This window comes from Melanerpes formicivorus, unplaced genomic scaffold (assembly GCF_026170545.1).
Source record: "Melanerpes formicivorus ecotype bairdi unplaced genomic scaffold, bMelFor1.0.p_v2 SCAF_21, whole genome shotgun sequence".
Lineage (NCBI taxonomy): Eukaryota > Metazoa > Chordata > Aves > Piciformes > Picidae > Melanerpes > Melanerpes formicivorus.
Window position 1 is genome coordinate 6,713,953 of NW_027142373.1, and position 23,335 is coordinate 6,737,287.

General features: G+C 53.3%; 1 protein-coding gene across 8 annotated transcripts in view; it reads right to left on the reverse strand.

Annotated features, from left to right (window-relative positions):
• BAIAP2 (BAR/IMD domain containing adaptor protein 2) overlaps window positions 1–22,289 on the reverse strand; it is a 49,780-nt gene extending 27,491 nt beyond the window's left edge. For 3 of the 8 annotated variants that reach the window (XM_068151246.1, XM_068151247.1, XM_068151248.1), the window contains exons 1-3: window positions 22,164–22,287; window positions 12,294–12,369; window positions 10,186–10,272 (exon numbers count right to left, since the gene is read on the reverse strand). In XM_068151246.1, the coding sequence (XP_068007347.1) occupies window positions 10,186–10,272; window positions 12,294–12,369; window positions 22,164–22,235 (235 nt within the window). In that variant the 5' untranslated portion in view covers window positions 22,236–22,287. Of the gene's footprint in view, window positions 1–10,185; window positions 10,273–12,293; window positions 12,370–22,163 lie in introns of all 8 variants that reach the window. The other 5 variants (XM_068151255.1, XM_068151253.1, XM_068151250.1 and 2 more) reach the window with 3 other exon arrangements.
• Window positions 22,290–23,335: the final 1,046 nt, after the last annotated feature.

The following is a 23,335-nucleotide window of genomic DNA, read 5'->3' on the forward strand; positions in this document are numbered from 1 at the left end:
GTGCAAGGGAACCGTTGTGCTGGGCCAGCACATAACCAGGCAGCACATGCTGGGCCAGCCCCAGTCCACTGCTCAGTCAGCCCATCCTGCCACACCACGTGCCCAGGCAGGCAGGCCATATGCCAGCCCAGTGTCAACACCACCAGCCCATCAGGAACAGCTTGGCCTAACGTTTCTTTGCTCTGGTGGCTGAAGCAATTCGTACTTTGCACCATACACAGCGCTCAAAACCTTCTGTAAACATTAAAATCTGATCCTTTTTTGTCCTTGGCAGGCACCAGGCCCCTCCACTGAGGGTCAATGTGGTGACAGAATCGGCTGCAGTATCAGCGGGTGCTGGGCCAGTGCTAGCTGGTCCACGGAGACCTTACTGCAGCCTTACAGCACTTAAAAGGGGGACAATGAGAAAGATGGGGACAGACCTTTTAGCAGGACCTGTAGTGACAGAGCAGGGGTGATGGTTTTAAGCTATGAGAGGCAGATTTAGACTAGAGATAAGAGATTTGGTTTTTTTACACCGAGTCTGGTAAGACACCAGCCCTGACTGCCCAGAGAGGCGGCAGATGTCCCACCCCTGGAAACATCCAAGCTCAGGCTGGGCAGGGCTCAGCAATCTGATGCAGGTGAAGATGTCCTGGTTGGACTAGATGACTTCTGAAGGTCCCTTCCAACTCAAAGCAGCCTATGATGGCGCTGTACCCCCCTGCCCCTGGCTCAGCTCCTCAAGAGAGCAGCGACGCACAAAGCATCCCCCAAAGCGAGGAGGTGCCCAAATCGGCAGCTGTGGCTCTGCTCCTTCACCGGGAGGGAACCACGGGCGGAGCTCCCCACAGCCACCAAGCCAGCTCTAACTCTTACAGGCACTTCACAAGGCGCTGAGCAAAGGGGAGCAGCCCCCAGCGCTCGCACCCAGCTGCAGCAGCTACAGACATCTGCAGTGCAGAGCTTCATGCATGGATAGGGAGGTCCGGGCAAGGGTCACCACCACGAGAGCGCCAGGAAATTGCTCTCCGGTTGGGCTGCGGCAGCTCAATCATGGGAAGTGCACAAATTCCCACTGCAAGGAGGCAGTGACGTAAGGCTGTGGCTGGGCTGAGATTGCTTTGTCAATGCAAGGGCAGCTTGCTTATTATTTGCAAAGCTTGCACCACCCCCCTCTCCCTTTCACTTCCCATTTGGCCAGAGTGGAAACCTCAGCTGAGAAAGCTGGGGCAGGGCCGGCCCAGGGCGTTCTGGCCACTGCTGCTAAGCTCTCAACCTACCCAGAGAGCAGAACTGCTATAGACCCCCACCACTCCAGCACTGTGATTCACTACCAAAATCATTGCCAAAAAGGACTCGATCCACTGGGTCAGGCTGAAAGGGGCTGGGCTCTGCTGGAGGCTTTGGAGGGCTGTAAATTTCCATCCTGTGTTCCGCTTTCTAGCAAGGCACTGGGACAATGGGGCAGCCACCATACTCCTACCGCAGGGAATTAAGCTGTTCCCAGCAGCTGGGGAGGTGTGTGGCGTGTCTCAAGAGATACACATCTTTGTGTAGCTGTTCTCCTCCACCTCCCCACCCCCTCCCATGGTTCTTATCACAGTGAGCACAGGGCGTTCCAGCCCCACATCAAAGCAAGCAGCAGTGAGAGCCTTTCCCACCAGCACAGTGTCCCTGCTGAAAGCTGCTGTATCCCAGCCTGGGCAAGAGGACACTACTATCCCACTCCATGCCCACCACACAGCACTTTCCCTTGCCATGGTCATTTTGCTGTGCCTTTGTGGGCATGGCCAGCCCAGTGCCAAGAGCAACTCAAGGTGATCACCATGCTTATGGCAGCCGGCATGGCACAGGAAGATTGCTGGATGCCTGCCTGGCACTGGGCTGTGTGGAGGCACAAGAGCTTCCTCCTGAGCTGAGACAGCCCAACCAGCTCCAAAGGAATCAGCTCCAGGCTTCCCATGGGTGCTGCCATCACCAGGAGCCCACACGAGGCAGCAGCAGAGTTTGAACCAAATCCCCTGAACACGAGCTGCAGTGTGGTGTGAATTCACACATGGCACCTCTGACACCCTGGTACCCCCACACCACAAGCTGCTTCCCCACTGCAAGGCAGCTACAGATCTTGTTAGACATGAACATGCATCTCACCGTGACACCACTCAGACCAGCCTGTGTGGCAGCAGGGGAGACACTAAACTCTGACTGTGAGATACCATGGGAGCTGGAAACCCTAAACACTTCAATCTCTGGCTCTGAAGAGGATCTGTAGCATTAGGCTGCCAGCAGATACCATGAGGCCTTAGCAGAGCTCAGTGGCAGGGCCAGGAGCATGGCACAAGCCCTGGCATCGGCACGGCCGCCCATGCCACGGGCATTCTGCGTCACCTGCCAGTGGGAATTGTAAGCTAAAGATGGGAATCATGGCTGGGCAGCAGGGCACAGAGCAGGGCAAAAGCTCAGGTCAGGTAAGTTGTACAGAGTGAGAGCACCGTGCCAGCTGTGCTGCCAACATGCACATTCTGCAGGTCAAGGAACCCAAGGTGAAATGCCTCACCTCAACCCGGAGGCAAAACTAAGGCCAGAGGAGGGCAGGGTGAGGGTTTCACCTGCCCATGCCAGGCTCACACCTTCCCGCGGGCTGTGAAGCACAAACAGAAGAGGAGGAGGAGGAGCTGCTGCTATTTACGTCTGTGTGACTCACAGTATCGTTCTGGGAGAACTACAGGAGCTATTGAGGGCCCTTCCCTACCACACCCAGCCAGGCACAGGCAAACAGGTTGTTTCACATCCCTCCCATTGCTATCGGCACCACAAGCACCCTGCAGGAGCTGGCTGCCCCTCCAGCACTCAGAGCAGTAGAAATCCATCTCAGTGTTTTGCTCTTGAGTTTTCAGAACCTACAAATGATTGTTTCCACCTCTCTTGAGCCAGATGTGCCACTTCAAAATCCAAACACCAAACAATGCACTGGCAGAGTTGCCAAACTGCTCTGAGGCTGAGGCCAAACTGCTCTGTGCAAGGCTGAAGCAGCCCAGCCTGTCTTGCAACGTCAGTGGGAGCCAGTGGCCTGACCGGCTGCCTGGCTTTGCCACTGGCCACCAGCTCCTGGGTACCATCAGCACCACTTCCCATCAAGATCACTTGCTCTGGAGTTTCAGATCCCAAATAAAGAGCATGAAGGGAGGAAAAGCAGTCCAGAGGCTCAGTTTTGCCACTCAGATTGGGATGGGCTTTTGCCCATTGCCTTTTTCTTTTTTTTTTGCCAGGAAAGGCAACTGGGCCATCAAGGGAAGTAACCAAGCTGGCAGAAAAGGAATATTAGCTCATTAATGAGAAAAAGCAACAGACAGTAACAGGGCAAATTGTTTGAGCTCCTGAAGCTTAAGAGGGAGAAAAAAAAATAATCTGCTTTTCACTGGCTGGTGAAATGCTGTTAGCTGAATCCTTTGATGCCAAGCAAGCACCCAGACCCAGGGAGGGGATGCACAGTCCCTGGGCAGAGATGTGAAAGCACCAGGTGCTTGGAGAAGGGGTCAGAAGATCCCTGCACCAGGCACTCTCTCACACAGGCACCCATGTCACTCCCCCTGGACTCTGCCAGACCAGGGAGCTCCATCAGTCTGCCTTTTGAGGGGGAGTGGGGTGGAGATGCCTTGTGCACAAAGCATCACTTCAGGGTGAAATCCTGCTGCCCAGCCTCAGGACAGAGGTTACCAGTTCCCCTTCTCAGTGTTGTGTGCCTGCTGGTTTCACAGCTTCCTTTTTCCACTGCTCACCAGCAGCACACATGGTGGCCTCAGCTCCAGCGGTTGCAGCTTGGTCACATCCCCACTGCTGCACAGCTGTCTCCCTCCAGCCTGTACACACAGCCCAGCAAGAGCTCTGCTCACATGTCGCATCACATGCTGAAGATCAAGCCAGATTTAAGGCAGAAACCTGCTACTGACAGCTTCTGCAAACTTCTTTTACTTCCCTCCTGTGTCTAGATCCAAGCTCACAGACACAAAACCATGGAATTGTTTTGGTTGGAAAAGACTTTTTATCATCATCAAGCCCTGTGAGGAGTGGCTGAGGGACCTGAGGTTGCTCAGCATGGAGAAGAGGCAGTTGAGAGGAGACCTCATTGCTCTCTACAACTACCTAAAGGGAGGTTGGAGAGAGGTGGGGGCTGACCTCTTCTCCCAGGTGGCAAGTGATAGGATGAGGGGAAACAGCCTTAGGTTGCACCAGGGGAGGTTTAGCTTGGATATTAGGAAACTTCTTCACTGAAAGGGTCATTGGAACAGGCTGCCCAGAGAAGTGATGGAGTCACCATCCCTGGAGGACTTTAAAATGTTTAGCTGAGGAGCTTAGGGCCACGGTCCAGCAGTTGTGCGCAGGGAGAGACATCACCTTATGGGTGGACTTGATGATCTTAAGGTCTTTCCCAGCCAGGCAGCTAGATGATTCTGAGTCCAACCATTAACTCAGCACTGCCAAGTCCATGCCACAGACAAGCCCTCAAGCCTCACAGAGAAGCACTTCGCAGCCTAACACCTCACCCAGACAAGGCGGCTCTGACTTGATCCACACTGATGTTCAGCTTCAAGACAACCTGGGGGAAGATCTGTGCGTGTACAGTGGGAAGGATCCTAGTGTGGGGGGAACAATCAGCTTCTCCACACTGATTCATCTCTTTCCTCTTCAGAAAGGGCTCACTTATCACAGCCCCAAAGGATGGCACTGATTTGTTGATGCTGTATTAGCTACTCATCAGCATTAGAAGGATCAGCTCCGCTGGCAGCCTCTGCTCCAGCCCAGCCTTGCAAAGCTACAGGCAATTATTTATTTATTTATTGAGAGACAAGGTAAAGGAAGAGAAAAAATAAAGAAAACAAAAGCTTCCCAAAGCACCCTGACTCAGACAAGTTCAACAACACATCCCCAGTAATCAGCTCCCTTGGGCTGAGCAGTTGCCACTGACACTTCTGCCAGGAATGGATTAGAGACTTGGGTGACCTGTGGTGTTCCACACTCAGAATTGTGGAATCCTTAAGGTTGGAAGAGACCTTTAAGATCATTGAGTTCAACCCTTAACTCAGCACTGCCAAATCCCAACAGCTGCTGCCTGGCTGCATACAGCTCATGTGTCTGTATCATGATGTACAGACTGGTGAGTCCCCAGTGCCCAGCCACTCTGGCAGCAGCTACATGGGTGGCACAGGAGAACACAACTGCACAGACTTCCCGCTCACCAGCTGGAACCACCCCAGCTCAGAGCCTCACAAAGCGATCCGCAAGTCAGCAGTCCCAGGAGGGAAGCAAACACCTCCAGGACTCAGAGCTGGCCACACACCAAGCTGTGCCCCTTCCTAGAAATCTGCCAAGCTTACAGCATGGCTGATGGACAGCAGGAACCAGCCCACAGACACATGTGTTCATTCCATCCCAAGAGAATGGAGCATGCCTGCGGGAGCTCATCCTGGGCTCAGTGCCCACAGCAGGCAGGTATCATCCCTGGAAGATGTCACCGCTGAAGGTGAAGCCCAAATGCTACAGCTGCTATGTGTTAGAAGCTCCAGCCAGGCAACATGCTCCTGGCAGATGCTCCTTTAACAACCCTCTACCATTACATACCCAAACACAGGTGGGTGAGAACAGCCCTACTGCTATGGCAGCCTGCTTTAACCAGAAGATTTGAAGGCAGTGAAAAGGCAGAGCAGGCAGGAATGTCCCTTCCACAGCAGGCAGCAGATTTTAAGAGGTCTTTCTTGTATTTCTGCACCAGACTATTCCCACAGGTTCCTTCTCTAAAGGAACTACACAGCTTGAAGGCTAAGTCCTGTATTTCTGGAACAATCTCTCTGGCAAATCAGGCTACTGGACAATCACAGGTGGAAATGCAGGTCCAGAGCAGCCACTCTTCCACCTGTACAACGTCACTACCCACAAAGCATTTAGTGCATCATTAAGTCCAATTTTAAAAGGATCAAGCAAGAAGATTACCTCTGCTCTCCCACGCAGGAGCTGGGCTCCACAAGCAGAGGGACCCTCACTGCAGGGACACTGAGTCACCACCTCAGGCAAGTATTTCCTGGAGTTTAAGTTTGGTTTTATTTGGCACTGCTCTGGCTGGTCCCCAGCAGACACTGGGCACCACAACTACCACCAGCCCTGGTGGCCCAAATCACACACTGAATGCTAGCAACCTTTGACATGCTCGAGATCTCTCTCTGCATCTCTGCTGCTGCAGGAAGTGTCTACCCAAACCAACTGCAAATCCCATTAACAGATTAGTCCCTCTGCCCTGAGGATTGGGCACAAAGCCTCCAAACCACACCACTGCCAGGAGCTGGGCCAGACTGAGGAGCTGCAGTGAAGCCAAGAGTCTGGATGTGCCTGGGCAGCCATGGGCATCCCACCAGGCTGGTCTGCTCCTCACCAGGACCTGCCCCACCATTGGCTGTCCCACCCAGGCACAGGCCAGTGGCACCCTGACTCTATGGAAGCATCATGGACAGGACCAGGCTTCACACCCAGCTCCAACCAGCCGGGCAGGGCAGGTGGAGACAGATCTACCTTGCTCAGTGCTTTAAAAGCTGTAAGGGAATTATTTCACACACTCAAAGCCCAGCATCCTCCACTGACACAGCTCCTCAAATGACTGGCCTAGGCAGGTGTCACTGGTTCTAATTTTATTGTGCAAATTGTGTCAGAAACAGGCTGCTATCCACCAGAAGCTCCTTGCAGCTCAACAGTGGTGAACTAATTACTGCATGTCCTGTCCTTTCAGAGCACCATGCTTCAGTCAGAGAAGACTTCACTAACTCAAGAGGACATTCGAGAAAACCAAAAGCCACCTCCAGCCCCAGAGGAGTTTCCCCACAGGTGCCCTCCAGCCCCAGCATCTCAGTATGCTTCCAGCCTGGTAGAAATTGCCTCCAGCTCTGATCACCAGGCACATGCTTCCCTAGAGAAGGAAACCCCTTTCCATGACTTTGCTGTGGCCTGGTTTTCAAGGAGGACAAAGGAAGCCACACCCAAAGGACCAAATAGGAGCTAGGCAAGGATTGAAGCCACCTGAGCACTCATATGCAGGAGGCTGGAGCCCCTCAGAAATGCCTACAAAACATTCCCCAGATCAAGCCCAGTGTAAACCTTCACTGATCAGGCACAGTGTGTTCATGCTCTTCATACCAGCTTCTCAAAAGCCACCACAACAACCACTGAAGAAGTGGAGAACAGAATGAGGAATCTCTCTCAGAGAGGAGCTGTGGGTATGTGTCTCATCTTCCAAGAGCCAGAAACTGAGCAGCAGGCTGGAGAGCAGAACAGGGAAGGGAGAAGCATCCCTGCCACCCTCCCCCCACCCAGTGATCCAGTTCCCAGGAATGGGAGAGCAGTGGGGTTCAGACACAGGTACACCCCCACCAGACTCTTGCACCCCAAAAACTCCAGCCACAGAGCTAATTACAGCTCCAAATCCTTGATTATTGCTGGGTTTTCCATCCCCCCTGCCCAGGATTATCCTGTCTACAAACAGTTGCTAAAATCTGATGGAGAATTTACAAAAAATGTGGAGTGCTAAGCAGCTGCTGAGCAGGGAGCTAAGCTTAGAGGCAGCAGTAGTAGGCTGCCAACTCTTCAACAAGAAAAACATACAGCATCACTACCAACAGAGGAAGGTGCAGAAGCAGCCACCCTGGGACACTGCACTGGGCAGCCAGCACAGCTACACACAGCCAGAATGGGCCACCAATGGGCAGTCCTCCAGTGGCCAACCTAAAGAGCATCTCCTTGGAGTCATAATTGCTACTGGAGATATGACAACAGGAAAACATCTCTGGTTTTGAGCACCAGAGCCACAGCAGCTCTCCTGGCACAGGACAGCCTCTGAGTGCTCCCTTCCAGCTCTCCAGGCTGCTGTAAGCCTGTCCAGAGCACTCTGTCCATGCTGTGTCACCCACAGGGTGCAGTGCCCACGGTCACCTTGGCACAAGCAACATCTCTGTAGCACAGGCTGGAGAGCTAGGGACAGATGGGGTTGCCTCCATCACCTTTTAGTCACAGGATCTGTGCATTTTTTAATTTTCTCTTGCCATCTCCTGTCCCAGAGATAGCAGGAGAAAAGTGTCCACTTTGGGAAAAGAAAGAGTTAAGGAGGGAAAAAAATATCTCAAATTCTTTTTGGTGGAGGCTGGAAACAGATGTGAGCTGCAGTCCCAACCAGAGCATCCTGCAGTCCTGCCTGACATCCCAGAGCAGCTTTCCCTGTCCTGTTGGTCCTGGAGGGAGCAGCAGGGGCACAGCACTGATGCAAGTGGTGCATTAATGAACATCTCCGTTTGCTGTGGCCCCTGGTAAGGAATGAGAGAAGCCAGAGCCCAGCGCTGGTTTCCGGCACTATCAGCAATCACAGCACAGGGACTGAGGAGGTCAAGGTGTTCCCAGAAGCTGCACCTTTGGCGTGCACAGCTCTGGGCTAAAACATTCTTCAGCCTCTGTTTCCACATCCCACTGGGAGGGGGTTGTGTCCCTGGCCCTTATCAGCTCCAGTAAACCACAGCCAGCAATTTTATCTTAACTTTCTTCTGCATGGAGCAGCTGCCACAATAAATATCAGCAAGATCAACAAAGCAGGAGGTCCCAGAAGCAGCTGCTTGTCACAGCTCTGGGTCAAGCAGGAGCTGCCAGGATCCTCCCTTGGATCCTCACACCAGGAGTGGAAAGCACAGAAATCTGGAAACATTTTAAACCAACCCTAAAATACTTCAGCCACACACTGAACACAGCCAGGAGGCTGAAGGAGGCCGTGAAGGAAGTCCTTCAGCAAGCAAGCAGCAGGGACCACCAGAAGACACCAAAGCCAGTGTTTAAGCATGAGCAAAGGCTGGCACTGCTCTGAAGGGAGGGCAGAGAGCTTGCAGGCTCCAAGCTCCTTCCCTGACCCAGCTGAGCTGCCTCTGCTAAGGCTCTCCCAAGCTTTCACTTCCAGGAGGACAGAGCTGCTGCCTCTTTTACCCCCAAAGAGGCAGAAGCAGCAGCAGCAGCTCTTCAACAGCAAGGTCTGCAGAGCCCTTACAATCTCGGTGGCTGCACGCATCGCCCACCAGCCTCTTGTTTTATTTATTAAACAGAAGCAGATTGCTCCAGGCAGCTTCAATCCCAGCGACAGGATCGGTTTCCATAGACACTTGCTGCTTCCCCAGCACAATTCAGCTGCAGCCAGGGAGCCATGCACGGCTGAGCTGGAGCAGCCGTGGCTGGGGATACACAGTGTCTGACCCCAAGCACGACACAGCCAAACCAAAGCTTTGCCTTGCAAGGGGCTGTTCGCTCATCACCTCATCAGCCCTTGCAGTCATTTCAGCTCAACCTCTCCTCTGGTAATTGGCTGCCTCAGGTCCTGTTAATGAGCACAGTTTGCCATCTCCCAGCAGATCGAGCTGCAGGGACTGGGAGGTGGAGGAGTTCACCCGGGGCTGCAAAGGCAACAAGACCAAAATCCATCTCAGCCCCTCAAGAGGCTGCAACATCCCTGTGGGGAGCCAGGAGAGGAGGCACCTCAACCCCCACCTGCACAGCAGTGAGGGGAAAGCTCAGGAGCCACAGCCAGTGAAGGAAGGACTAGAAAAACAGGTCCTGAATGACTGACCAGAGGAGTAAGGGTAAGAAAGGAAAAGGAGGCACTGCACCAGGCATCACAGCTGACAGCTGTGTCACAGCTACGCTGCCAGCCACACTGCACTGGGAGCCTGCAGACACTCACCCAGGGCTCAGGCTACAAACAGCCCCCAACATGCACAGCCCAAGCACTGGGTGACTTCCACCAGAAGAAACACTGCTCCACCATGGCTGATCTGCCCAGTCCTCAGATCACATCACCCCCTTCTTCTGAGGGCTGCAGTGGGCCTCCCCAGCTCCCAGATCAGAAGCTGGGACCTTTCTCTCCTTTGCAAAGCCAGACAAAAAACACACCAAAGCCACGTTCTGCAAACACCATGAGCTGACAATACCCCAAACCCCTGACACCAGGCAGAGCAGGCTCTTTGAAAAGATACATTAAGAGCAAATACAGAGACACTTTTAGCATTCACATCAGGCAGGACCAGCTCCACACTGAGCTTGTTATCCTCACCCACAGCAAATATCTGGTTTCATCCCTGTGCTCAGCGCTCATTCCAGACTGCAGTTGCACTTAACAATAAATTGGTGACTTACCCAATTCTTTAGATCCTTGGCTTTCACTGGCCAACTCTCCCATCTTAACCAGGGCATCAAAGTATCCTTTTGCTGCATATGTCATACCTAAAAGCATCCAAGGAAAAAAAAAAGGGGGAGGGGGAGGACAAGTTATACCCTCTTTAACAGCTACCATAACTTTTATGGCACTGAACAGATGCTAGCCACTAAAACAGACATTACTTCAAAAGGGCTTAACCCCCTAGAGAGGGACTAGACAACAAACAGAAGAAAAATGAGTGCAGAAAGACGCTCAAGCAGCAAGATTACAGAGCTCTTTAGGAGAAGGAAAGGGTACGTGCAGGACCTCAGCGGTTTTCATTCCAGTGTAACCAGCAGCCTGCTTAATGCTGCACAGAAAGAAAAAAAATCACTGTGGAATAATTGAATATCACAGACTTTCATTATAGTTCAGCCTTGTTTGTTGACATTCCAGCTACGCACTCCACTTTAATCAGATAAGCAGGGGGTTTCCTCTAATCACCAGAACATGTTGTACAGCTCGAGCTTGACACCGTCAAATTATGCACTGAGGCCTCTTCCACTGTGATTTGCACTTCCTTCAGATGCCCCAAACAGGCTCAGAGATCCAACAGAAAAAGGATGACCAAGGATTGTTAAGATTGCAGGAATATCTTGGGGTTCAAAGCGTATTCACCGCAGGGATGCGAGCAAAGGAGAGCACGAGCGATCACCCTGGTGCTCCACATGCCGCAGGTACAGTGTGCCCAACTTGGGCTGTGATGAAACAGCACCTAGTAAACAGATTCCACTGCCTGGGTAATTAAAAGCTGCATTACCAGTATAACATTTCAGAAGAATAAATAAAACCCACAGTTCCAAGTGCAGCCTCTTCTCCTCCCCATCAAATCCTGCCTCCGCTCCCTTCCTTGCTGAAGATCAGCAGGGAATCAGCAGGCAGAGTCATAGCCACATCATCAACCCCTGCTTCTCCAGTGTCATTAGGGATAGCTGGGGAATGCTGCTGCTTGTAAGGGTGAATTAAGTCCCATCCCTGAGGGAGTATAGTCCACAGCCCCTGGGCAGTGGACCAGGATGGACAGGCACTTCACATGTCACAGGCAGTTGGTCCATTAAAACAGAGTTAAACTGGGAAGAAAGCAGCATGCAGGGGAGTGCCTGTACCCAAGAACAGCAGGAGCTCTGCCTATTAAAACATCCTTCACTGAAAGGTCCAGGAACCTTACTTGACTTGTGGGAAATAAAATCTGCCCCAGGCATAAAGCAGGAGGCACAGGTCCTTTCCAAAGGTCACATTTCAACCACTGGCGTTCAAGAACACGAGGCACCAAAATGTTGTTATTTTTTTTCCACTGGCTTAAGATCCTGACAGCCTCCTCTTTCCTTCCAGGCATTTTCACCAAGTCAATTAAAAGAATCAAATCTGCCATGTGCAGAGCTGCTCTGAAGTGAGCAGAGGCCTCCCCAAAAGCAGGCAGCTTGCCTCCGGGGTTGAACAGAGCCTGCCCTAAACCTCCCCCAAAACCCCACCGAGGAAGACCCCAGCAGTATGCCAAGCTGCTTTAAGTCAAACCAGCTCATTTCCAGTTCTCATCAGTTCATATTTTACTTTTGATCATTTATATCTATGCCTCCCTAACAGCTCCCAGTAGGGCCCTCTAATCCCAGTCAAGAGCTGCCACCAGTATTTTTAGTTGTGAGGTTTTCCCCCCCTCCCTTCTCTTCCAATGCATTCTTTTGGGCAATTCGAACACTTCAGCAGCACATCTTTAAACAGAGCTTCAAATCTTAAACTCTAAACACTGTAAAGTCATGTTTAGAGAGAATCTGTTTGGAGATGTATTTTATTAGCCAGTTGCCACCCAGCAGTTTATCACTCAAATCCTTTCCACATCCACTGGCCTCGCACGCATCGTGTACATCCTAACAATGTCAGCTTTGCATCAAGGTCCAAGAATCACCTCCTCAGTTTCCTCCCCTTACTCTCCCTGGGAACAAAGAGCTGGTTTTTCAGCTTTCCTCCTTTCCAAGGCCATGCTGACCAGCTGGATCCTCCCCAGCCTCACAGCCCCCAGCATTTCAGCAAGCGCTGCAGTCACACTTACTTGCTAAGGCTTTTTCATAGGTCTTCCCCATAGAAATGAAATTCCTGAGGCTGGGGTTGAACTGCTCCATGATTGTCTAGAGGAAAGAGAAGAACATCATCAGGGGTTAACAGAGATGATCAGAAACTGGACAGAACCACTCCACACCTCCCCAGGGCTGGTATGCTGTACTCAATGCTCATAAATGCAAAGACACAGGAAAAAAAAAATCCTCCCCCATCCCTCACAGGTTCCCAACATCTACAAGAGGATGCTGTACTGGCACCAAGAAGCCTCAATTTACCCAGATATTGCAAATAATGCTTGAAAGCAACAGCCCTGTTGGCATGCAAGGGCAAATATTCTTTTTATTTGGGGTAAGCCAAAAGCACAGCATTAGGGCAGGGCAAAAGTAGCCTAACACTAAACCAAATATGCCACTAAGAGCTGTTGAGAATCGCTAGGATGTCAGCTGAGTGCTGCCACTTCAAGCCAAGCCTCCTCCAGCACTTTGTAAGAGCAGGGTGAAGGCAGCTTCACTTCCCACTAAGGAGAACCACTCCAGAGGGCTCTTTCCCACAGCAGCTCCAGCAGGTGATACTGGCACTGTCCTGACACCAGGTGAGAGCAGAGCCTGAATCTGTCAGCAGGAGCTGTGAAGATGCCCCAACTATCCTCCCTTCATCCCACAGCTTTACTGAGGGAGACCAAAGTTGGGTTTTGAAAACCATGAGGAAAAAGTCAGTAGTGAGGTGGCTCTGCAGGGCTACAGTAGGAGATGCTTTGTGCAGGTCTTCACTGTAAGAGATAAGCAATGCCCCAAACCAGAGAATTATCACACACAGCAAATATCACCAGAGTAATAACCATAGGTGGCTGTTCGAGACAGCAGGCAGTGGCCCTCAGACCAACCACGGAGTTCAACTGTGTTCTGGGGGATGTTGGCTGGGGATGCCCCACTCCTGGGACAACATGACAGACAGAGCAGCACCAGCTCTGTCTGTCATGGACAAGCAGAAAGGGCTGGAGAGAGGTACCTGAAATGGCCACCAAGAAGCTGAAGCCAGAACAAAGCCCCCATCGTCCCTACCAAGCTGGTGCCAGCCATGGCTGAAGCCACGTGCCAGGAATTACACCTCGGTTCTCCAAGCACTTGGTGTCACTTTTCCCCTGCCTATGGATGCATAAATTAGGGTGTCGGTGAACACCAGAAGTGCTGTCTGACAGCTTTTCCTCCCTCGCTCTAAGGTCCTTATTTAAACGTGGAAGGAGGGGTGGGGGGGGGAAGGAATAATCGGATCACGAAGAAGAACAGCTCTTTGTACGCCTGGCACAGCAGCTCCTGACCCTCCCCTTGCCAGGGCGATTCAATCCCGGCGCCGATAGCATCTCTAAAACCAGACACCGACTCCCGGCCCAGCCCCGGAGGAGACAACAAAATCCCCATTCTCTCCCCGCGAATCCGACCTCCAGACCAAGCCCCAAGCCTCGGGGACGGCCTCCCACCACTGGAGAATGAAGTTTAACGCCTCAGTGTCCCCACACAGCCTGAGCAGGGAAGCTTGGGCGTTCCCTTGGGATGCGAGGGCTCCGCACCCCCCACGCCGCGCTGCTGGCACCGTCCCATGCCGGCAAGGGGAGGGAAGACGACAGACAGACACTTATGGCGAATAAGCTGATTAAGCATCTGTCACCTCATCTGAAGCTGGCCAAATGCTATAAAGCTCATTTTCTGCCCGAGGCATTTTTATCCCAAGTTCCTGCTGCCTTGGCCTTTGGAGTGTGTGACAGTTTAATTTTCTTCTGCGGGAGCCTGCCCAGCCAGCGCCTCCCCCCCAGCTCTCAACAGCCATTTTCTTATTTCACTGAGCAGGAACCCGCAAGGGAGACCAGCTCGGAGCCCAGTGTCAAGCTGGGGCATCACCTAGGTGCTGGTATTTGTTGGCAGAAGGAATCCTTTTAATTCTCCAAGGAGCAGGGAGCGCAGCAGCCCAGCTGGAACAGCAGCTTGAGGATGTCCAAGCTGTGATGCCCCGAAAGCCACCAACTCTCAGTGCTCTCAGGACCATCCCACAGCCCTGCAAAGGGCAGAAGGCTACTGCAGAGATCTGACAGGCGAGCACAAAGCTAACAAGGAGCTCCACCACTAATTAAGGCTGCAGGTAAAGCTCTGCAGCAGCACGGTGCCGGTGGAAGCTGCTTTGGGGCAGCACGCAGCAGTTTAGTGAACACTCTCAGCTTGCAAGGAGAAAATGAACCTGTAGCAACAAGCCACATAGTGAGCTGCTTTCCCTAATCGCAGGAGACAATTGCACAGGAGGTAATTAACACTGACGAGGAGGATTGCTCCAGCCTCCCCATGTCACAGTTAAACTTTGACCAAAGATCTACCTGTGTTAGTCCACAAAGCAGCTGGAGGGGTGGGGTTACTGCCCTTGGAAGGGGGACAGACATGTTCATGCTGCCCATGGCAGACAGGGGACACATCCCTGCTGCCCACAGTGGGGACAGGAACATGGACACATCCCTGCTACCCATAGTGGACAGGGGCATGTCCCTACTGCCCACAGTGGGACATGGACACATCCCTGATGCTCATGGTGTAGATAGGGACGTGTCCTGCTGCTCATGGTAGGGACACAGACACATTCCTGCTGCCAAAAGTGCCATGGCTACAGCCTCCACCATGCTCAAACTGAGCTGGAGTGGCTGAAAAACATTCATGCATAAGAGGTATTGATAGAGTTTGGGTGGGGAAGAGATTCTGAAGCAGTCTGCTGGGTTAAGCACAGGAAGTGTCCATGCACATGTATGTATAGCTGCATACAGCAATGAGATGACTCCTGCAGCAGTGCCTGTGGGAACACATCCTCCTGAAGCACACAGCTTAGGGAATAAATGACAGAAGAGGACCCACAGACATGCTGCATTGCCAGGGCAGGAGCACCGGTGACCATCGCTGAGCACCGGCTGTCCCCATGGCACACCAGGCACAGATGGCAGCAATGGGGAGCAGACCCAGGAGGGCAGTGCCATGCCCACAGACTTCGAGCAGCCTCTCTCAATCTGCAGGTCTCATGGGGACAAACGTGGTGGAGCAGATCCAAGGAAATCCCCTGCCAAGATACAGTGCTCCTTCCCCAAACTGGAAGGAACCAAAGCACAGCTCAGCCCTGGCACCACTCTGGGTAGGTCCCTGCTTGCCACAGACCAACAACAGCCATTTTAAAGCAATAAATAAAGGGAAATAAGCCCTCAGAATGGGTCCCACTGATCAGCTGAAGAAGGGAGGAGGCAACTCTTTGCTGGCCAAATAAAATTTGTTAACATTTTAGGAGGAAGCTTGCTGTGAAGTGAGTGTCTTTAAAACATTGTCTGGAAACTCCAACAAAAACAGCCCAGCAGGAAGAGGGCACTGAAAGACTCTTCACTGCTGAGATAAAAATAGAGTTTTTCAAGCTGTGTTCTCACTCCTCCCAGGGTGGGGAGGGGAGGTGACTCCAGAGCTAACACACCTTCACATCCCCCCTCCAGGTGAGAAGCTGTGAAGGAGAAATACTGGGGGGGAAAAAAAAAACAACAACAAACATTTATGGCACAGAACATAAGCTCAACAATCAATCACTTCACACACCCAAGTCAGCCAGCAAGGTGCTGCCACCCCTCCCGTGATGCCGCAGGTTGCATCACCACTGGCTGCCCCCCCCCCATACCGCAGCCCCATGCAGCTGGGAGGGCAGAGGTGCCCACACAAGGTTTTGGGAGGGCTTTCCTTCAGCTGGCCAGAAGCAGCCAGGTCTGCAGGACACTGCAGCAAAGCCAATATTCAGCAAAATGCCGGTAATGAAAGCAAGCCTCATTCTCCCTCCAATTCTGCTCCATCAGCACCACCCACAAGTTGTTTGCCTTCCACACGCCGCCTGGGCAGAGTTTAGAAAAACACAGACCAAAAAAAACCCAACCTGGCAGCTAAGGGTTGAAAGGGCTTTGCTTTGTTCCACTGCACTAAATTCCCTGGGTAATACCACTCAGCTCTCTGGGATTGGCACAGCTTTATTCAGCTGCCAAAAATGAAACTAATGCAAAGCACGAGGTCTCCAGAACACGGTCCTGCTGAATTAGGGGGAGAAGAGGCAACAGAAAATAAGGCCTCCATCTTTCCCCTCTGACCACACTCCATGCTACACAGCAAGGATCTGCCAGCTGCTCCCAATGCTGCAATAATCAGCCCTTGAGTAAAAATTTCAGTCCTCTCCAAGAACGAGCTGGAAATGGAGCTGGTTCAGGTTGTATCAGGTTTCTCCTGTGTAGGGAAGACCTCACAGCACTTCCTTAAGGGCTTTAAAAAGAGTAAAACCGGGCTGCACAGTTCTCCCCACCCAGGTCCATCCTCACAGCCTGCCAGGTAGCTCCTAAAACCAAACACTGAGCAATATACAAAGCAGGTGCTCCTCTGCTCTGCTGGGACTGGAGATGATCAGTAGCCACGGTCTGCTCGGCACCCAGCTCTGCACCACTGCATGGCTGGAACAGGACCTCACCATTCACAGCCATGTACAGGCTGTCCTCATTACTGTGCTGTTAATTAGAGCCAGGCCTCATGTGCAGCCTCTTCTCCACAGAGCAAGTGGCCAGACAACCAGGGATGAAAGTGATGAGGAAGTCCTGGATGTGACCAAGGGATGAGCATTACCAAGAATACCACAGCATGAGCTGTGCCCTGGGCCACCCCTGACAGACATAGCCTGGGCACATCCTGGACACCTCAGTAAAAACAAGTGATGGACTTTGAGCTAAACCCCAACTTCAGTGTTTTCCTTGAACCATCCTTCAATGCCCCTATGCAGCAGTAAGGTGTGATGGCTCCTTGCAAGACTGACACTGCACAGTGGCATGAGTGGCCAAGGCTTAGCCTGGCACCCACAGCTTTCCTGAGTGACTCATGGCTGACAGCAGCACATTATATGACCATGAATAAGTGCCACCAGAGAAGGAAGCCCCATAGGACTCTCCACTACACCAGTCACTGCAGAAGTGGCTCAGCTACAGGGAAGTTTGGTTTCTAAATGGGTCAGCCCCGCTCCAGGAAAGCCTTCATTACTTCTGTATTAATATTTAATGCCCAAACCAAGCCCAGCGCTGCCTCCATCTCAGCTCACCCTGCCCTGTGCCATCAGGAGATGGCCCCACAGCCTCAAGAGCCAAGTTTCTCCTGGGAGACCAGCCTTGCTGGACTCGTTAGGAGGGCTGATTTCAACTGCTTACAACACACCCACCTAGCAGCTCCACCGCTGGGATCATGCCTGTCCTGCAGTCCCTGGGATCTCGGTGCACCACAACACACAACCCCGCAGCAGCGTCTCACAACCCCAGCTGCTCGTGGCTGCAGTGCTGCAGCCCTCCCTCCCTTGCTGTCATCAAACCCACCTCACTGAGTTCTCCCCAAAGCTTGCACCAAACCACAGGAACAGCTGAGCCATGGTCCTCCAGATCAGGTTTTCACAACATCCTGCCCCAAAGGCAGATAAGGCCAAGCCCAACTTTTACTGGAGAAAGAGCTCAGGAACAAGGGAAGCAGGAAAAAAACCCCACAAAAAAAGCCTCCTCCCAAAAAAAAGAAAAAAAAAAAAAACAGAACAGAACAAGATCACCACCACCAGAACATGAAAACCTCAAACTAGGGTCCCCATCTAAAGGGATTTGGTTTCTACTGACTATTGCATCAGAGGATGAAGGATCCGAGGCTGAACATATTTGTGATTGGGGTTTGGGCATTAAGGAACTGGAATGGGAACCTCCACAGAGGCCCCCCAGCACCCCATGGGCAAGATCTCCACTGCCAAGTAAGGAGGGTCTCCCCAGCCCCTTCCCTGCAGACTTTGCTCCAAGGGGCTTGACTCTGTGAAAGGCTGCAGCTCTAAGAGGAGATGTTTGACATACCCAGCCCACAACACAAGCAGCACAGGACCTTGGCCATGAGCAGACTCGATGCAACAAGTCATCAAAGGTGGAGTCAGCAGCTGCCTCCACCCCAGGGAGCACCATCTCTCAGCAGCAGGAGCCAGCAGCACAGGGGAGTGATTGGAGGGCACCTTCAGCAATTCAGGAGCTATAGAACACTTCTTAATCCCTAAGTTTCGACAGCCTGGAGATGTACCTACCAGCTTCAGCAGAGACAGAGACCACTCTCCCAGACTGCAGGTATGCACAGAGGGAATGGAGCAGCAGACAGCAAGGGCAGCCCCACATCACCACCCCACTGGTGAGCAGTGCAGAAGCTGAAGCCAAGCCTCGATGGCTGCCTCCAGACCCATTGTGCCAGCCCAGCACCAAGCCTCGCTCCAAAAGGACACCGCTGCAGAGCCAAGATGCCTACAGACATGCAACTCCAGCAAAAGCTCATTGCCCTATAAAAGCACCACAGCCCTGGGCCTTGCTCCCTGTGGGACAAGCCCAGCCTCCAACCTGCCATCCTCTGCAGTTACTGCTGGGGAAGGAATTCTGCAGCACTTTGACCTGCTCCCACACAGGCTCACAGCACCCACTGCCCACAGCAGCAGCAGGGTGCTGCCGTCAGCTGCAGCCATGCTCTGCCAGCTCGAAGCCCCAACACCTAGCCAACTGGTTCCCCATATCTGGGGTGTAGGATGCCCTAGGGCAGGGAACAGAGACAGCAGGGAGCACAGCACATGGAATTTGAGGGTGGCACCAGGCTAACTGCAGGGGCCAGCTCCTTCCTCCTGTCACATCACATTGTCCCTGCGCTGCCAAACACACCAGGCCACCCACAACCTCCCTTCTGATTCACTTGAACAAGAATCGTTCCCCTTCCCTCTGGACCTGGAGATAATGAGGCAAGAGGCTGTGATGCCGGCAGTAACATTTATTAGGGCTGATGTGTAGTAAATGACTCTCAGGCACTATGCCTGCATCGGTGTGAGACAATTAGGCTTTGATTTGGGGCATTTTAAAGCAAGCACCTCTTTGAAGGCAGAGCTCTTCACACACCATTGCAAAACGATCTTCCACGCGGAGAAACGGCTGCGGAGCGAAATGGAGGTTGGCCTGCAAACGGCAATAACCTAACCTGTCACAAAAGCAGACAGATTTGGCTTTGGGGGGGAAGGAAGAATTGCCAGCCCCTCCTTCCTGCAAACAGAAGATCCCGTGCAAGGGGCGAGCAAAGCACGGGGAGCAGCCCAGAGAGACGCCCAGCCTTGTGCCCACAGGCAGAGAGGTCTCACCCCTCCATGCTCAGAGCCCAGCCCGGCAGCTGCACTGCTACAACGGGGTCCACGCGAGTGAATCAGCGCCAGGGAAGGTGGGATCACGTTGGTGGAAGGTGCCAGCAGCCTCCGTCTCCCTCTGTAATTACTACACGTGTAGGCAGCTGCCTGGAGTGGCAGCACGGGCACGGGGGCGGCTGACAGCTCCTCCACCATCTCATTAGCACAGTCACTCCGAGGGCGAGCGCTGCTTCTGCAGGATGATTACAATGGGCTTCCCGAGCAGAGCGCCTCGGGAAAGCCTGGATGGGAGAGGGTGCCTGGCACAGGGAGCAGCTCCCGCTCCAGACCTCATAGGGAACCGGCTCGACCCCCTTGTCCAGCAGCTGCCAAAACCCCAGCAAGACAATGGCAGCAGCTGGAAGAAAAGCACAGGCTGGCCGCCCATCCTGCACCCCTGTGGCTAGAGGTTTGGGGGCTGTGAGGAGGCAAGATCCAAACCACCCCAGCATCATCCTCCTTCCTTGAGGTTGTCTCCTCCTGACCACAGCAGTGTTCAAGGTTAAGACACACACCAGAAAAGCATGAGCCAGAAAATATACTTAGAGCAATGGGGATTTGAGGCATTGAGGGTGGTTTTAGACAGAGACTCCAAAGCTTACAAAGCTCTGCAGAGTTCACACAGTTCCTGAGCCTCCAGACCTCATCTTGGGCTCCAGGAGATCACAGAAGTCCACAAAGAAATGGGAAAACACCAGGTTCCTGCACACACCGCACGCTACACATCTCCAGAGTCCAAGAAAAGCATCATCTCCTCCAGAGGAGAAAAGGTTCCTCATTCACCATAGGGAATGCAAAGTCAGGATCAGCCTCCTCCAGTTACCAGCAGAGAGATACTGAATTGGAGAAGCCCATGAGATCTGACTCCATTTCCATGTCCTCAGTCCCCACACTCCAGCTGTCCCCACTAAAATATCAACAAATTAAAGTGTTCATTAACTGATGGAGACCTTTGGACTCCTCTAGAGTCCATCATGGGCTCTTGAGGCCCACACAGACCTTCTGCCCTTCAGCCAGACCAGCCAGGCTTCAATGGAGATGGTGCTGCCACTTGGTCCAAGCCAAGGGTGCCCCTCTCCATCTCTAGACCCACAGCTCAGGAGCAATGAGGCCAATGGTCAGAAGCAATGGAAGAGCCTGCCCAACATTCACCCTTTACCCCTCATTTCCTGGGAGAATGAGCACCATTTAAGCACAGTTGTGATGATGTCTTAAGCCACCCTGTGAGATCCTTACATGGCTGTGCCCAGTGAAGCGGTGACCTACTCTGCAAACCTCTCATTAGCACAGTGCTTCGAGGGCAACAGACCTCAAACAACAATTGAGTCACCTGCTGAAACTGTTCCCAGCAGCTGTTCCCAACCCAACCACACTGTCACCCAATCCAGGGGACCAGCACAGCCAGGTGACATGCTCCAGCAGCTCTAACCCTGTTTGTCCAGGCAGCAGCCAGTGTTGTGCCAATATGCAAACACTCAGCTCCCTGGGAGGCAACAGCTCCTGCCCTGCATGGGATGTGACACGGTCACCACCCATGGTGCCAGGCTCTGCCCAGGTCCAAGAGCAGCCAGGACAGTGGTGAGCCTGGGTCCCACAACTGTGTTTGGGGGGCACGAGGGTGTCCCAGACACCAGAGTCCCAGCTGCAGGCACAAAGCTCCATTCACAGACCTGCTCTACATTCAGAGCAGCCACATTTTTGGTGTTGTGAGCTTCCTCCAAACAGCTGCTGTGCCCCAACATCCTCCCAGTCCAAGAGTTTAGAACTTCACTACCTTGGTAGTTTTTGTTGGTAGTGATTTTTTTTCTCTCAGAGGGGTGGTGTTTTTTTCTGCTTTATGCTCCCAGGTAATTCAATCTAAGCACTTAAAATGCAGGAAATCATGCAAGCTCTCCAGTTTAACAAATGACATCCTGCATTACATGTTAGGCTAGAAGGGTTTTATTAGGCTCAGTCACAGGACCCAGCAGAGCAGAAACCACTTCCCCTCACCAGGAAAATTAAAGTACATAAATTATTTGATTTTTCTCACAATACCAGGAGCAAAGCAGAAGGAAAAATAAAAATCATGAGATCCCAAACTCCAGATGTGCTCAAGGCACAGAAAAGGCTCTGACCACTTTTAATTGCTTCAGGAAAGCGAGGGATTGCCCAAACCTGCCCTGGACCGAGGTGATCTGGGGACAGCACTGCTCACCCGTGGGGGTTACACACCTTCCCACGCGGGGCCCTGCACCCACGGGGGGGCTTCAACCAAGGCTTGGGAGGGATAATCGGGGTGCCCAGGGGCGGTTAGAGATACCGGAGAAAAGGCTCGGGGTGCCCGGGGCTGCTCCTCGCTCCCAGCTTCGGAGCCGCGAGGGCCCGGCAGCAGCTCCCAGCCCGACTGGCTCCGGGCGCTCGGTGCTGGCATCCCCCGATGTCCCCAACGCCCCCACCCCGCCCCGGTCCTCCGTCCGCTCGCAGCCCGCTCTGCCCCCGCAGCCAATGGAAGGATGAAGGGTGGGGATAAACGGGTGTGTGTGTGGGGGAAATAAAAGCACATCCCTCCCCCCCAAACAAGGCGATGCCGGGTGCCGGGCGGACACTTGTTGCAGAAGCTTACCTTGTAGACATTCTCGGTGAGGCGATGCACCTCCTCGGAGCGGGACATGCTGGGCGGGCCGGGCAGCACCATGGGCGGGCGGCGGGGGCTGCGCGGAGCGGTGCGGAGCGGAGCAGCGTAGAAGCAGCCGGCGATGAAAAAGAGAAGCGCGGAACGGCCGCCGCGACGCTTTTTATCAGCTCCCCGCCGGCCCGGCCCGCCCCGCTCCGCCCGGATACGCCCCGCGGGGAGGAGCCGAGCCGAGCTGGGCCGAGCCGGGACAGCCTGGCCTGAGACGAGCTGGTCGGCGGGACAGCGCCGAAGCTCGGTGTGGGGCAGGAGGGGCGGGTGGGATGCATCGTGCTGTGCCCCATCCCCTACCCCTTCCATAGCCCATTCCTCACCCTGTGTTCCATCTCATACCCCACTCCCATCCCTCTCCCTACACCCCACATTCCCCATCCCATACCCCCTCCATACCCCATAACCTATCCTACACACCCCCATATCATCGCTCACCCTACTCTGTACTACATCCCTACTTTACCCCACTCTATCTCTTTCTGTACTCCACATCCCTGCTGTACCTCATCCTATCCCTGGTGCTGTGCCCCATTCCCAGTTGTGTGGGGTGGGGTGGACAGGTGAGGACCAGCTGGAAGAAGAGCAGCTGGTGGTGTGAAGGGTGGTGGGGAAGAGAGAGCAGATGCCATCCAGGAAGGCCAGGAGAGGGCTGAGTGGTCACCATGGTGTACGGAGAGCACAGCGCAGCACAGCTTGCTGGGCTGGTCCTCAGCTGGGAGCAGAGCTTGACCCATGGGAGACCCAAGGCAGAAGAAGCAGCAGCCCTTCACTGCCTCCACACTGTCCCCATGCTGTCCCACTGCCAGGAGAACCAGGCTCACACCCTGTCACCCCTCAAACACCAGGATTCCCCCAGGAGGCCCTTCCCAGCCCTCCCTGGGGGACACTGAAGCTGCAGATCCCCATGTTTCCCATCCCTACCCTGCATAGGTCCTGAGGGATATGAGGAGTGGGACAATGCCCCAGAGCCAGTGCCCTGTGTCATCACAGCTGCCACTCTGCAGTGAGGTCTGTGGTTCAAAGAGAGCTTTACAGGGCCGGGGCTGTCCCCCCCATGCCTATGGCCATACAGACGAGAAACATCTGGAAGGCTCCAGCTGCAAACTGCC